Raw genomic sequence first — 17,103 nt, forward strand, 5'->3', positions numbered from 1 at the left:
AGAAGCCAACTGGGAGCTGAAGTAGCCTTTATACAAAGCACCTGAAGGAGATCAAGGCAGGCAAACTTTCGGGTATGCTCCCCCCTCCTTCATGAGGGCTTTAGCTTTTATTATGACAGACTTTTTCCCTGTTTTTTTCAGTAGGAGGTATTCCAGCTGCGTGATGGTCACCCAATTAAGAAAATGGTATGTTAAAATAAAGTAGAGAAAAAAACCTGAAATGATAACAAAACAGGAAATCTTATCCCTTCTAAGGGCTATAAATAAATATAACTTTAAAAGCCCAGCTGCAGGAAAAAAAATGAGCTGTAGACTTGAGGCAGTTAATTCAAATAAAAATCCAGTAACCCTTGCAATTAAAATCCAGTAACCCTTACGACCTTTGACACCAAAGCCCTTTGAAATCCTGCGTGCGGTGGCCCAGTCTGAGGCCCAGCAGTCTTCTAGAGCAGCCCTCAACAGTGGTTGCCTTTAAAACTGTGTTTAAGCACAATCGAGTTAAACTATCCAAATTATCTAGATTTTAACCCAAAACAGGGGTCATCTACGTTTAAATACATTCTGCTCCTTTCAGCATTGCTAATGATTTTCCTGTAATGCTCTGATAGCCAAATAGTTTCAGAGACCAAAATCTTGAATTATAAAATTATTTACACAGGGCAGAACAACACGGAGAACACACGTTAGCCAGAAACAGATTTTATTTTAGCCCACCTCATCTTCCCTTTGCTGGACTGAAACCGAGGCAATGTAATATTTGAGAGTATTAGTGATGAATTACTTCTGCTTAGTAAGATTTTTTTTTATTTTCTTAAATCATCACCCATATCTGTATTTATGTATTGGGACTTGTTTACAGGGGAAAAAAAAGATTAGAACTTAAATAGAGTTTCAAACAGATGGTTGATATCTGATGTGAGAACTGAATTCAAGTCAAACCTAACCATAAACCAAGGATTAAGCAACAACAGCCAGGTTTCTGCAGACACAGGCAGAACCACACCACTCTTAGAGGAAGCTGTGCTACTGTGGTTAGAAAGGCAAACAGAAATTTGTAAATACACCATGCCTGTCACCAGGACTTATTTACAACGACATTAGCTCTGGCCATACGGCTCATTGTGTCTTGCAGCACGGGTGGGGAAAACTTACATTTGCTGCCTCAAGTTCACGTTTTCCTTAAACGAAAAAAGAACCGCTGAAAACTTCTGATAGAACCACCCACGCTGAACAAAGCTAACAAAGGAATGCCTCCAGACACATCACAGCAGCAGCAATATTTCATTCTCATTTTCTAAGAAGAACGCATAGCTTCAAATTCTACAAAAAACACGCGTTTGTTGTGTAGTGCTACCGAGTAGAATCTGCTACAGCACTAAGGAATTGTAAAAGCCACTTGATTCAGCCTTTTCAGCTTAGAGAAAAAAAAAAAAAAAGGAACACCATTTCAGAGAAATGCAGAAATACCTAAGTAAACATTAGATACAGGGATATTGTCAATATTGTTGTAAATAAAGGCAGTGGTAAGCTACTAAGCAGAGAAAGAAAAAATTACTGAAAAATTCACAGTTCTTGGTAAAACTGCTATCAAGAGCATACTCACATATAAATATAACCTATCTGGAACATCTTTAGTTCTAAAATGGTTTGGATTGTGCCTTTGTCCTGTCTTTTCAGTGCCTTAAGCACGTGGTACAAAGGGGCACAGAATACGCACTACATTAGTCATTATCCTCAACTCACCCTTGTTCAAGTACAACATACACCCACAACATTTTATGGATTTCAAGGGATACAGCACAGGCATATGGCAAATACATATGTAGACAACGCATCTGAAAGATCCCATGTATACTGACAAACAACCTTCTCATTCAGTAACTGTTCTCATTTCACAAGCAATTAAAATACATCCATATGCCCATTCCTAATTTATCTGCCTTCCCAAGCAAATCCTTATACAGGATTTAGGTCTTCAGGGGAAGAACACAAAGTCTGGGACAGGTGGCATTTGGTATTCATTTGTTTTGTTTTGATAACCTCTTGTCTGTTTTGAGTCCCCAGCTATGTGGCCAGGGGTCTGTGAAGCCTTACCAAAGTAATGTTTGATGAAGAAACTCAAAAACATGGCTTGTGCCCTCACAGAGAGAATACTAAAGTGACATCCATTGGTTTCATCACCACTACAACTTTTCCTGACACAACTGAAAATGCAATAGCGTAGTCTTTAAGAACAGGCTACTGAACCAAAAATCCTTACCCCAAATGAAACAAAAAAACTCAGGGGTCTTCAAAAAGGACAGTGTCCTGTTCAAATACAAAAGTGAGAACATATGTAACACATCATATGTTGTATAATTTCTTGGCTGATTAAAGCTTTATGTAACCTACTCTGACCTCACAGCTGACCCTGTTTTGTCCAAGAGGTTGGACTACAGACCTCCTGAGTTCTTGAGCTCCTAATCCATCATGAATCATCCTATGGTCCTACGAATGTGGTGAAATTAAACAAAAAAACAAAATGAAACAAGATTAACACTCATATATGGGAAGAGTTTACTCTGAACAGAAGTTACTCAAGAGATAGGAACCCTCCTGAAGCACTGTGATGTTTCTGCAATGGCTGGGTTAACAGCAAGCAACAAAAAAGTGTTAAGTTCTGAATGTCTTAAAACATAACTGTAAAAAGCTCTAAAAATTATCTGCAAATATTCGTGCTCTACAACTTCTTAGATACGGAGGAACCCATCCATGTTCATTGCAAAAATGGAAGAGGATTAAAGGAGAACAATGGTTCGTTGTCCTGTTAGCAAATCAAAGATCTTTTCTATCTGTCAAAATGAGATGGAGATGCCAAGTGTCAGGAGCTTCAAGAGATGACACTCCAGAATACAAAGATACCTTTGAGCACTCTTTCAGCGAGAAGCAGGTGCATTTGGGAACATCTGTCTAGAAACACAGACCATCAAGATCTGATATTCTTAATAGCAAACATCTCTTCTGATGCTGGCACTTGACCTGAGGACTAAGGTGCAACACAGCAACAATCCAATGATGATGAGGAAGTTAAAGCTCTGAGAAAGAGAGCGTGGGATTCCAGTCTAGCAAGTTAGATACAAACATGACCATCACCTTCTGCTTCTTTCCTGCTGGGACTAGGATTTGAAAACAGGAGGTCTGCAGCACTTCATGCAGATAATTGGCACTTATCAAATTCAGAGAAGACCGCTGAAGAAATGGTCAGAACGAGTGACCAAGAGTCATAAAGAAAAACAGAACCGCTGAAAATGTAAAGTCTGTCTAAAAGATATTTTCATATAGAGGATAATTCTGGTTTCAACAATATCATGTGCCATAGACTGATAGAAGAGCTAAATATTTATTGCATGAAACCATAACCTTGTACTTGTCTCTTTTACCTCCCTGAGTAGTCTGACCTGTGTAGAGCCAATGAAAGTGGAAGTGAGAAGTTTCCAAGTTCTACTTGGGGCCAATAGTTCTTGGAGAGCAAACACACAAACCACCAAAGAAAAGCCACTTTCCTTACGTTTTCAAAAGAATCACAGAATCACAGAATTTCTAGGTTGGAAGAGACCTCAAGATCATCGAGTCCAACCTCTGACCTAACGCTAGCAGTCCCCACTAAACCATATCCCTAAGCTCTACATCTAAACGTCTTTTGAAGACTTCCAGGGATGGTGACTCCACCACTTCCCTGGGCAGCCTGTTCCAGTGTCCAACAACCCTTTCGGTAAAGAAGTTCTTCCTAACATCTAACCTAAAACTCCCCTGGCGCAACTTAAGCCCATTCCCCCTCGTCCTGTCACCAGGCACGTGGGAGAACAGACCAACCCCCCCCTCGCTACAGCCTCCTTTAAGGTACCTATAGAGAGCGATAAGGTCGCCCCTGAGCCTCCTCTTCTCCAGGCTGAACAAGCCCAGCTCCCTCAGCCGCTCCTCATAGGACTTGTTCTCCAGGCCCCTCACCAGCTTCGTCGCCCTTCTCTGGACCTGCTCAAGCACCTCGATGTCTTTCTTGTAGCGAGGGGCCCAAAACTGAACACAGTACTCGAGGTGCGGCCGAGTACAGGGGGACAATTACCTCCCTAGCCCTGCTGGCCACACTGTTTCTGATACAAGCCAGGATGCCGTTGGCCTTCTTGGCCACCTGAGCACACTGCTGGCTCATATTCAGCCGACTGTCAACCATCACTCCCAGGTCGTTCTCTGCCTGGCAGCTCTCCAACCACTCATCTCCCAGCCTGTAGCTCTGCTTGGGGTTATTGCGCCCCAGGTGCAGGACCCGGCACTTGGCCTTGTTGAACTTCATGCAGTTGACCTCAGCCCATCGGTGCAGCCTATCCAGATCCTCCTGCAGAGCCTTCCTACCCTCAAGCAGATCGACACACACACCTAGCTTGGTGTCATCTGCAAACTTACTGAGGGTGCACTCGATGCCCTCGTCCAGATCATCGATGAAGATATTAAAGAGGACCGGCCCCAGCACCGAGCCCTGGGGGACGCCACTAGTGACTGGCCTCCAACTGGACTTGACTCCATTCACCACGACTCTTTGGGCCCGGCTATCCAGCCAGTTTCTAACCCAACGAAGCGTGCGCCAGTCCAAGCCAAGAGCAGCCAGTTTCTTGAGGAGAATGCTGTGGGAAACGGTGTCAAAAGCCTTGCTGAAGTCAAGGTAGACCATATCCACAAGAGATGGACTGGAACTCCTGGGAGAGTGTCAGTCCAAAGACAACTACCTCTTCTGACTGGTAGATGAACCTATGTTAAAGACATTGCTAGAACGTCAAGACTTCCTAGATCCAAGCTGATAAAATCTGTTCAGGAGCTGACAGATTCTTGTGTTTCAGTAGATCTTAAAACCCAACTTTGCATTTTCCTGGGATGCACTCTTCCTTGGAAGGAAGAGAAGCATCTCATATACCTCTACGATGAAGGGTGAGAGGACGGGCACTTCACACTTCAGAGAAACCTTAACACAGTTTTGAGGTTGTTTTTTTTTAAAGCATTGCAGGTTTTGAACTCAAATTGGGTCTGGTTCTATCACATAAATGCACATACAGAAAAAGAACAGGAACATAGAAATAACCATGCAAAGTCAAACACACACAAAAAAGCTTAATCCAGTCCATTTCACAGAGTACCTTAAAGATTCATTTAATGAAAAAACATTCCATGAGAAAGTGCCATTTCCCTCCCTCTTCCCAAGTTCTTCTGAGAAATTCTTGCTCTTTTAAATTGGCCATTAAGCATCTGCACAAGGTCTGACCCAATCCAGGAGCCATCAATATTAATGGAAGTGCTGCCATCCCTTTCACTGCCAGCTCTGTTTTGACAATGTGTCTGACAAAACCTTGCGCATGACATTGCAAAAATAAAAGGCCTAGTGTTTCAAAGCCTATTACTACTTCTGTGTTAACCATAACCCTTTGCCATGCTGTTCCAAGATCACTAACGAAACGTCTTAAAGTGGTTAACTAGAAAGAATAGTCCCTTCAGTTGGCAGGGACCTTCAAAGGTCATCTAGTCTGATTGCCCGACCACATCAGTGCTAACCACAAGTTAGAGCATTAATATGAAGAACAGAAGCCCTTCACATAGCGAATCAAAAAGATTGAAATATGGTTTAGAGACCAGACCTAGCAACAAATGGGACAAGAAAATCCTTACAATGAAAGTTTGTGTGGCCGTTACCCGTATTTCTCAGTGCTGACATCCTTTGTGCTACTACAAATGCTGGAAACCACTAATTAATGGAGAATGGAAACCAGAATGCCAAACTAATGAGAAGTAACCTAGACCTTAGCTTACTAAGAACTGCTGAAGGTAGAACAACCTAACACTGCTCTTAACGAAGTTGCTTTCTGGTCAAATTGATCTAATACCTTCTAGATTAACATTCTGCAGTCCTCTGGATGAAAAGCAAGCTTTTCCTTCCGAATATTCAAGGCATTTCAAGTGTGTGCGCAACATAAGTTGTTGCAAGGATCATAAGAGCCCCCACAATTAGTATTTATGTCACTTCAAAACTTCTGGTATCAGGTATACAGGCAGCATGGGGCCAGTTAAGGCTGGCAGGCACTGGAATCACATTTTGCTGCTTTGGAGATGTTGGTTTAAACTTCTGTCACAAAAAAAAACTATGTGGAACAGTTTAGTTCTGCATGCCATTGCCTAAAAACAGCAAGAGGAAAAAACGGAACTGGCTGAATACTTGTCCAATTTTCTTACTTGAGTCAGGCCTGTGACTCTTGTTCTAACAGGACTTGAGCATGAGTCTTTATAGCACTATAAAATTGTCGATTCATCTGTCCTGGTTTCAGTTAGAACAGAGTTAATTTTCTTCCTAGTATCTGGTAGAATGCTGTGTTTTGGCTTAGGATGAGAAGAGTGCTGATAACACCCCGATGTTTTAATTGTTGCAGAGCAGTGCTTACACCAAGCCAAGGACATCTCAGCCTTTTGCTCTGTCCTGCCAACAGGCAGGCTGGGGGTGCAGTAAGAGCTGGGAGGGGACAGACCCAGGACAGGTGACCCAAACTAGCCAAAGGGGTATTCCATACCATCTGACATCATGCTAAACAATATATAGGGGTGGCTAGCCGGGGGGAGGGGGCTGGACTGCTCGGGGTTAGGCTGGGCATCGGTCAGCAGGTGGTGAGCAATTGCATTGTGCATCACTTGTTTGTACATATTATTAGTAGTAGTACTATTATCATCATTGTATTATTATTATTATTGTTATTATTATTTTCCTGTCTTATTAAACTGTCTTTATCTCAACTCACGGGCTTCACTTTCCATTTCTCTCCCCCGTCCCAGAGAGGGAGGGGGAGGGTGAGCGAACGGCTGCGTGGTGTTTAGCTGCCGGCCGGGTTAAACCACGACATCATCTCAGTTCAGCTCTGGCTCCAGGTTGAAAGATTGCTTCCAAGCAAGCATTTATACCTTATTTGTTTGACTGCTGTAGCCAGATAAGAGCACAGGTGGAAAACCAGTAGTCATCTGGCCTCCTTGCTCCACCCTTCTGGCTTGCTCCTATTATCAGTCTCTGCTAGATTATTCTTTCAAGTGAATGGTTTATTTAACATTGGAGGTAAAAAGGACAGCAAAACCAGAAGATGTAACTAAGGTGTACCATATTAGAATCCCTTTCTACTACAAAATTTTCCATCTACATTAATTTATGTGACACAAGGGAGAAAAAGACTGCCACTAAACCCAGCTACAGTCTTCTCCGTGCACCCACCAATAATTCAAGCTGAAGAGTTTGAAGAATGTACCTACTAACTGCAAGTCACAGCTAACAATGTCACCACACATCAGGAATTCAAAGCCAAAGGTAAATCGATTTTGCAGCTTGGTTCTGGTTTCCGACAGTACTGGCCTCAGTGGCCATGGAGCCCAAGGCACAAACAAATTCTTCCTCAGCCACTTAAAGCAAAGTCAACCAGATTCATGCAGCCCTTTGGCAACAGTAAATACTACATAAACCAAGGGACTTTGCCAGCCCTAAAATCATAAACAGGTCAATCAGGAGGAAGGAGTATTTGAACACTGTAGTTCATGTCCAGTTAGGTTTTGACTGTCTCCAAGGATGGAGACGTCCCCTCGGGGCAACCTGCTCTAGTATTCAACCTCCCTTACAATATTTTTTTTCCTTATGCCTTAATGGAATTTCCCGTATTTCAATTTAAATCCGCTTCCTCTTGCACTTTCATTGGGCACCACTGAAAAAAGCCAGACTGTTTTCTTTACTTCCCCATCATCCTCTCTGAGTCTTCTCTATTCCAGACTGCACAATCCCAGCTCTCTCAGCCTCTCCCGTATGAGAGATGTTTTAGTCCTTTAATTACCAACACGGTCCTTCGCTTGACTCACCCCAGTATCTCTACGACTAGTAGTGAGGAGCCCAGAACCATGCCCAAATGTGTCTCACCAGTGCTGAAAAGAGGGAAAGAATCACCGAGGTCAAAATAAACCACAACCACAAGCATTGCTCTCTCTTCATCCACTGAGCTACACCCACTAGATTCCAACTATTAGATTTCAGATATTCTTCTCAGATTTGTCTGACAAATCTGGTGGCCTTCTACGATGGGGTTACAGCAGTGGTGGACAGGGGAAGAGCAACTGCCACCATCTACCTGGACTTGGGCAAAGCATTTGACACCATCCCATGACAGCCTTGTCTCTAAATTGCAGAGACATGGCTTTGAGAGACTGACCACTCGGTGGATCAGTCTGTCATGGGCTGGATGGTCACACTCAGAGAGTTGTGGTCAACATGAGTGACAATGATGGGTGGCATTCCTCAAGGGTTGGTATTGGGACTGGCGCTGCTTAAGATCTTTGTAGGCAACACAGAGAGTGGCATTGAGTGCATCCTTACCAAGTCTGCCAGTGACACCAAGCTCAGTGGTGCTGAGGACATGCGGGAGGGAAGGGATGCCATCCAGGGGGACCAGGACAGGCTTGAGAGGTGGGCCTGTGCGAACCTCATGAGGTTCAACAAGGCCAAGTGCAAGGCCCTACAGCTGGTCCAAGGCAATCCCAGAGCAATGGATTGAGGGGAGCCATGAGGAGAAGGCCCTGGGGGTGTTGGTTGGCAAGAAGCTCGATGTGAGCCAGCAACGTGTGCTTGCAGCCCAGAAAGCCAACCGCATCCTGGGCTGCATCAAAAGCAGCGTGGCCAGCAGAGTGAGGGAGGGGATTCTGCCCCTCTGCTCTGCTCTCCTGAGACCCCACCTGGGGCACTGCGTTCAGCTCTGGGGCCCAGCACAAGAAGGAAATGGAAGTATTAGAGCAAGTCCAGAGGAGGGCCACAAAGATGCTCAGAGGGTTGGAGCACCTCTCCTATGAAAGGGTGAGGGAGCTGGGGTTGTTCAGGCTGGAGAAAGCTCTGGGGAGACCTTACAGCAGCCTGCCAGTACCTAAAGGGGCCTGCAGGAAGGCTGGGGAGGGGCTCTGTCAGGGAGCATAGTAATAGCACAAGGAGTAATGGCTTTAAATTAAAGGAGGGTAGGTTTAGATTAGGTATAAGAAAGAAATTCTTCACTTTGAGGGTGTTGAGGCACTGGCACAGGCTGCCCAGAGAAGCTGTGGATGCCCCATCCCTGGGGGGTGCTCAAGGCCAGGCTGGATGGGGCTTTGGGCAGCCTGGGCTGGGGGGAGGTGTCCCTGCACACGGCAGGGGCATTGGAATTAGATGATCATTAAGGTCCCTTCCAACCCAAACTGTTCTGTGACTTTATCATTCTCAAAAGAAACTGGAATTAGAGGGCTAAATGAAAACAGCACATGTGTTGAACTTTGAGTTATAAAAAAAAAAAAAAATAGGCTTCACAAATTAGCAGACCCACTTAATGCAAAACAGAACTAATTCTCATTTTCATTTTGAGCGAAGTAGTGAAGGCAAATATACTCCCAAAAGTTTTTTTGGAGAAAAAGATGTGGAAATTTCTATTGGTGTTTTTAAATTCACAGCCAATGCACAGCACTCAAGAGATGCCACTGATAGCAGCGACGAAAAACAATGAACATGCTACAGAGTAAATGAGATAAAGAAGCAATTCTAAAATTATACACATTCCCAGTAGTCAGCTTATCATGTAACTGGTCAATTAACAAGATGCCGAAACTGGTACATTATTTAGAGAAGTTCATGTGCAATTCATTCTGTAACAACCAACAGTCCCACAGGATTTTGTACATGGGCAAAATAGTATCTGTTATGAACTGCAGTTTTTACCTCGGATTTAGTCCTCCTGAGGAAGTAATGGCCCTTTAAAGTATTTATGCATCAATAATGCACTTCATTATTATCATTAATTTGTATGAATGCTTTCCTGTTCAAAGGGGATCTGAAATGATGGTACCAGTGCCCCATAGCCACGAAAGATTTCTCCGCCACAACAGAAGAGCCATACTCATCACGGACAATCTCATTATAACCATTCTCAAGTACTTATTTTCTGCTTACCTATAAGACAATCATTACATCATGCTACCAGTATTTCAGACGTATTACACCACTGAGATTTCAAATTATAAAAAAAAAAAAAAAAAAAAAAAAAAAAAAAAAAGCACCCCATACCACTGCTTCTCACAACAGAGCAGTAACTAAAAAAAAGAGAGTATTTTTTTCCCTTTGCCTTACTTTTTCTTCTTTCAGATTCTGTTTTTATTTCCTACAGAGGCAACAGTCATTCTGCGACTGGGTTTATCCATGAAACTGTTTTAGTATGTGTATAGTCAATAATTCCTTCTAACTAGATAACTAAATCACTGTCTTTATCAGTAAATATTTCTCAAATGACCTGCTTCAAAGATCTAATGATTAAGCCATGAAACTGAGATTTTGGGGTTTCAATTCTGTTCTAGTTTTAATTCTGGTTGAAGTGCCCAATGCCTGTTCTTCAATTCTTCATTTATAAACTGAAAATCTTTACACTAATACTGAGAGTATCGTTATGTATCATGTTATGCACCCTCCTTTACCTGCTTTCCCATCTGAAGTGTATATTTGAACTTCAGTGAGCCCCAGAATGTTTCCGAACTGAAAATAAAAGCCTCTGTAAAATAAACAGCTCCACAACCCAAGCTATAACAGAGCTTTGTAAAAGCACTCTTGAAGATGGACTAGTGCAAAGTGAGTTGTGTTAAATTCATGCATCCTTGAAGAATATTTAAACTAAGGTGACTTTACGTTTACATAGATTGAGATCATTAACACGATGCATGAAGCTATTTCCATCCCAGGCGCTGTAAAACTTACAGTGAAAAGGCTGTAACAAACAGCTGAGAAAGGTAACTTTCTATACCTTTTTAGCTTGTCATAAAAGCTTGCCTCATTCTGCAACCTGCTGCCTTCTGCTTTCTTTTCTCTCACATTGCTCTAAACAGATTCTTGCAGCTTTACTTTCAATGATGATACTTAAATATTATCTTCCCAGAACGTAAGCGCACTGAATATCAGTCTATAAATCACAAAGTGCTTGGAACAAAATAAGGTTATACAAAGTGACTATCTAGTCTGCCTGCAAAAACAGCCAAAAATCAACCCTATTTTGCAACCCTATGCACACCTCCTTACACACTGTTCATGGTAGCATGACTGCCACTTCTAAACAGCATCTCTTAAGCCTTGGTTCTGTTTAGAGGTTTTCTCCAGGTATGTTATCTTAGCCTCCCACACAGGATATTAATTGTGCACATAAGTATTTCTAAATAAAGGCTTTAAAACCTTACTTTTTCTAATTGTTGTTTAAAATTACTGTCCATTTAGATTTGTTTGTGAACTTCAACATTTTAAGTAGCTTCTTCTCCTATGAAGTAGACTCAAAGACAAAGACTTGTTTTATTACAGTCACCTTAAAGGAACAGGTTTTCCAAAACAAAACAAAGCCCTGTAGACAAACACTTGACCCCTATAATTCTAGCAACTCTTGAACATGATAAAATTGATTTGCAGCATAACTCTAAAGCGAAGGAGGCAAGTAGACAGTTTAGAAACCAGCAAGCCAAGAGAGGTGTTCTCTAGAGAATACGATTCAAGAGGGAGACTAAGGGACCAGGGAAATGACTTCACCCCAGGAAGGAGTTTCAGAAATCTGAATGAAGACAACAACATACAGACATTTTTCTTACACGCCAAAGAGCTTTTAAGCTCATCTTATGAACAGCTCTTCTCCCACATTAACTGTATGAATCCTGATTAAGAAAAAGTTGAAGAAACTTACACCCATGGTATGCTTTTGATAAACATATGTGCTATGCTCAACAACTTAAAACTGATTTGCAGAGTCAACCTGGCTACAGAAAGCAGATGTTTCTGTTCATCCCTAGTACGTTAATCAGCCAGTTTAGAAACCCATATGGGAAACAACTGTGAAAGATCTAATAAAAGTTTACAGATAAAGGAGAAAAAAAAAAAGGGATGGGAACTCTTTCTCAGCTTTAACATAATAAAAAAATAACCTTTATAGGAAGAAACAACTGAGCGGAAAGTATAAGCACCAGTTGCGACATGAAATTAGGAAAAAGAGACAAACATGATGATTCTTTCAGAACTAAAATGAACAGTTTACACTTACCAGATTATCAGTTTCTGGATCTTCACAGAAAAAGGGTTTTCCTTCTTTCTCCTGTTTCCTTACAAAATTTTCAATATCTACATCAAAACTTGCAGAAGTTGTGCCTTCTGAGCCTTGGGTAGATTGTTCACATTTTTCAAATAATAGTGCTAACAAGGGAAATAGTGGGTGCCTAGAATGAAAGTTAAAATAGATGAATAAGTATTTTTGCTTACGTACACTACTAAAAAGAGAGCTATCTAGCTCGCTTAAGGTAACAGCCACTCATACAAGAAACAGAGACAAGTCTTGGAGGAGAAAGCACATGACATTACTGGCTACAGCAGAACGCGATGAGAGTTTGTTTTTCCGTTTTGACTTATCACACAACCTAGAGGCAAGTAAAGCAGTCAAGTAAGTCTGTTTAAACAAACAGAACCATCACAATCTAAAGAGCTGTGCCATACTGTTTCATTTACTGTAACTGAGTGGCAAATTGAGATACATCAAATGCAGCACAGTAGAAATGGGGATTAAGACTTACAAGTAGGATGAATAGCGATTTAAGCTTATTTAAAGTCCAAAATGAATAAATAAATCATTTATTCTTCAACGTGGGTCTTATTTACACATCACAACTTCACAGAACTGGCAACAGCATGTATGCTGTACTTAGAGGCCTCCTATGAAATAGGTTAGAATGGCTCAGAGCAGAAGATGCTTTTGTCAGCACAAATCTGCAGATGAGTGGGTATGTCTTACTACTTTTTAACCTGCAAACTGGTAATAATTGTGTGTATAAAGCATTTAAAATGGAAGAAAAATGAAAGAATACTTAAATTCATCAGAACTGATTGTATTGCTCAGCACAGCACTTAACACTGGAAAAAATCTCAAATTATTATGTTTACACATCAACATTTAATTCAGTTTGAGTTAATTTCTGGACAATAGATTGTAATCCCTGAAGAAAAGGGAGTAAAGATTGACCTAATTACAACAAAATCCCACATTAAAAACAAAAACCACATTATAACAAACTCAACAGTCTGAATAGCTCGCTATATTGCACTTGCTCTTTAAAAGCAGCCAGCTTTAGAATATCGCTAAAACTATGCTGAAATAGAAAGAATCCCACAATAAAGGGAAGTGTTTTTTGGATAAATAATAACAGTGAAGTTAATGTGATCTCCTTCTTTCGCTGGATACTACTACTGAGACAGATAGCCAAGATATCATCTGATTTTAAGCTGCCTATACTATTAAAACAAACAAACAAACAAACAAAAAAAAACAAAACCACAAAAGAACGAAAAACCAAACCTCTCTTTAACCTTCAAAAGACAGAGCATGAGTCCATTACTACCTGTAAATGGCCTGCTTGTCTGCATCCATTGGCGTTTGAGATTCTACAGGGGCAGGACTCACCCCTTCTGCATCAGTTTCAGAGCAGTTGGGATCTTGTTCAGTTTTTAACTCTGTTACTACTTGCATCTGTAGAAAAAGGATAAATTATTTGTAGCTCTGTATGCTTGACATAAAATAAGTGTACTGTTTTCTAAGGAAATAGCAATGCAAAGGGCTACTAAATTGCCAGAAGGTTGGTATGACTTGGCAATTACACAAAAAGCCGCAGCAGTAACAAGAAAACTCTTTTAATCCTTGAGACTTTTTGATGGGTGGTGTAAAGGTCATTTCAAGTTTCAGCACTCAGCTCGAAACTGGAAATACAGATATTAGTAAATATAATATAAAAATAAAATGTTAAAGCATTTGTCTTCGAAGTGGTGATTTTTGAAGCAGGCTAGACTCCATTGCTCCTAAAATCTTACAAGGATGTCCACATAAAAAGCCTTTAGGATGGAAACAACAGGAAAGAAAAGCTTCTATGCTGAGAGTTCTTTTTTCTTTTTGTACTTTGTATCAGGATACAGGAGAAAAGAGATCCTGAAGTTTTTCTTACCAATTAAAATGCATGTTTTCTTAGAAAGCTAAAATATTGTCCTACCCATCTCTCAGTTATCAGGAGCATAACTTTCACCAAATTTATATATTGAGATAGTAAGTTATTTTAGGAACATCAAGCTTCTGGAAAAACAGTAGTAACTGCTGCTACAAATCCATTTAACAAAAACATTTCGGCAAATTTTGAGGGGGGGGGGGGTAAGTACCTGCCATTCAGAAGTATTTATAAAGATACTATCTGTCAGTTTATCTAAATGCAATTCACATATTCATACACAAATTTAGTTACCTCATGTAAAAGCTGTCAGTCTAAAGCAATAAATTTCCATGAGATGGAAAAAAACCTGTCTGGATTGACAGTCAGCAAGTGAGTGGAGCAAGAAAAAACTGCAAAAAGGTAGAAAAAAGTAGAAAGACCTATGGAACTATTTAAAAGACTGAATAACTCCATAGTCCCCGTGACTGTGTGAAATACCTCCTCACATTACCATTATCGATCCCACCTGTGGGGTCAGCAACTGCTGAATTCCAGGCTGCTGTTCCATTAGCGGCGTGGCTGCAGTTGAACACCTGTCTTCCAGGGGACAGCTTTTCTGCTTCCCTATGGCTTTTTCCTGCCCCTTGCCTCCACCCTCCCCCTCTGTTAGCATCCACACGTTCAACTGTTTGTTTGCAAAGCACCGATTGCCTCACCAGGTGTATTTCGGAGCACAGCACCACAATCTGCCACCACTGGACAAACAACGTACAGCCGCAGCTCCTACCCAGCCCATCCTGCATTGCAGCGGGTGGCTGGCAACGCCTTGGAGGCTCTTCCCAGGTGTTGGAAGTGGTTTTCCCCACCACCCCCAGTTAAATGTCTTTCAGAGTAAGTGGTATCTTAAAGGGGAGTCATAGTCGTCCCCCCACAACCCAATGCCTCGGTTTTTTCCCTTTTGAGCACCGGCAGCTTCTGTACAAAACAAGAGGTCGCTGTGATCTTTTCCGCTGTAGCCCTAACAAGTTTTGTCTGGAGCAGAGATAGATGCTACTCTAGGTATCACCATGCAGTCAGATTTGACAGCTTTAAAAATGGACTCAAGACTGCAATCCTCTGCCCTCTTTCCCCCTTTGATATACGTACACGTCACAGGAGCCCTCTGAGAGGGAGGGGAGCTGCCCTCCAGGAACTATCAGAGAATCTGACTCTGACACGACTTCATCTATTTCCACACAAGGGAAGCAAAAGGCATTTACACCGCCCCAGCGAGGGCCTGAGAGAACTGAAAGGCGTGTGCTTTATTACCTGTCAGGGACATGTTCATGCAAAATAGGAACCTGAGCAAACGACACAGTGTCCAACCCAGTGCAGCATCCTACCTCGTAAAAAGCTTCCTCAGCAGGCAGAGATGATTTTTAAGCCAGAATGCTGGCAAAAATGATGCAATTTAATGAACATATTTCTTGGCTAATGACAAGAAGGAGGAGCAAAAGAGGGGGTGACTCCTACATGTGATTATAAATGTTGAGCCACACATCTGCAGACTTTGAAGGTGGAGACTGTTTAGTTAGGGCTCTACCTTGCCAGGAAGAGGAAAGAAAGAACTCACTTCAAACTGCGAGCTATTTTCTGTGGGCCATTTCTACATTACAAAAGAAGCAGGCACCAAAATTACCTGCCTATATTGGTCACAGAGTTGAAAGCACAAAACAAATGGAAAGAAAATGATCTCTCCCAATCTGTTCTATATAAAACCACATCCTACTTTCACTGAAGTGACACAGAGGGCATGTATTTGCTGAGGGAATAAAGTAAAAGATGTAAGGCAGGTGAGAAGAGAAAGAAATTATAACTGCAATAAAAACAGCAGACAACTACAAAAAAAGCAATAATCTCAGACTGCATTCAGATAAACATTTTTCTTTTATAAGAGATGGAAAAAGTTGCCGTTTTTCTTCTGACTGTTCACCACTGTTGCCATCTGCTGACAGAAGTACTGGTATTTACTGCTTAGGGCTGACACACAGTAACGTAAAAATGGGTCTTCAGAGTACAGGCCACTGGCATGACTTGTCTCCAATTAACAGTATTTTAATTTAGCAATTCAAATCGTTGCAATACACAGCCTGTTGTACAAAAAAAGAAACATCATGTCCAGACATATCCTACTAGGCTTCCTAATTCTTGCTGTTAACAGAAATAAAAGACTGGTAGAGCAATTCTTATTCGTAACCTCCTTACAGTAATTGAAGTATTTTACCAGTTTTCAGTCTGCATTGTCATTGCTACAACTCAAACTAGCAAATAATACCTATGCTAGATAACTAAATTTATAGATAGTTCTAGATAACCAGATTGTTCTATAGATAGTTCTAGATAACTAAATTTATACTTCATTGCTCAAGACCAAGATGCCTATGGCTGCCTAAATGTCATCTGACTATTGTAATTGCAGACACACAGGAACACCAAAGAATCGTGTACTCAAAATATTAAGGATACACACCTGACTTTCCTAAAAATAAGAACATTACAGCACACAATCCAGAGCAGAATCAGAAGAAAACCCCCTTACCTATCCGTTCTTCCAGAAGTTAAGCGAAGTCATGCGAAGATCAACTTTTAATTGAAAGTTTTTAATAAAAGCGTTCAAATATTAAAGAATATTAGCTCATCACTGTAAAGATCTTGTTTTTACAAGTAACAGCAGGTACTGAAATAATGCCAAAGCAGGCATTAAAGTCACCACGTCCTTCTCTTGCTAACTGTATTAGTTCATGGAGAAAGAAAAACACACTTACCTGTTGTCCATCTTGATAGTTGTCTATACTTAATGTCTGTGTTGCCATCATGGTTAAGAATATGTTAATTATGTCAAATCATCATAAGTATGAACAACTATTCTTTAAAAAAGAAAAAAAGAAAAAGAAAAAAGTCCGTTACAAAAGTGATCATTGAATCCAGTTGCAAAAGATATAAAATACATTAAGAGTTATAACACCAAAATAAAAAAATCAGCGAGTCTATTGACAATGAAAGTTATGTGTATTTTCTCAGTGAAAT

At 41.1% G+C, this 17,103-nt stretch overlaps 1 protein-coding gene across 20 annotated transcripts in view; it reads right to left on the bottom strand.

Moving 5' to 3' along the window:
- Positions 1–17,103, bottom strand: part of PKNOX1 (PBX/knotted 1 homeobox 1) — a 45,445-nt gene that overhangs the window by 14,397 nt on the left and 13,945 nt on the right. For 13 of the 20 annotated variants that reach the window (XR_014696231.1, XR_014696232.1, XR_014696233.1 and 10 more), the window contains 3 exons: positions 16,842–16,943; positions 13,462–13,589; positions 12,117–12,288 (listed from right to left, as the gene is read on the bottom strand). Coding sequence is in view for 16 of the 20 variants with exons in the window: in XM_084530336.1 (XP_084386462.1) it covers positions 12,117–12,288; positions 13,462–13,589; positions 16,842–16,892 (351 nt within the window). In the remaining 4 variants the exon portion in view is untranslated. Of the gene's footprint in view, positions 1–12,116; positions 12,289–13,461; positions 13,590–14,349; positions 16,167–16,841; positions 16,944–17,103 lie in introns of all 20 variants that reach the window. The other 7 variants (XM_084530351.1, XM_084530344.1, XM_084530342.1 and 4 more) reach the window with 2 other exon arrangements.

This window comes from Aythya ferina (genome assembly GCF_964211825.1).
Source record: "Aythya ferina genome assembly, chromosome: 1".
Lineage (NCBI taxonomy): Eukaryota > Metazoa > Chordata > Aves > Anseriformes > Anatidae > Aythya > Aythya ferina.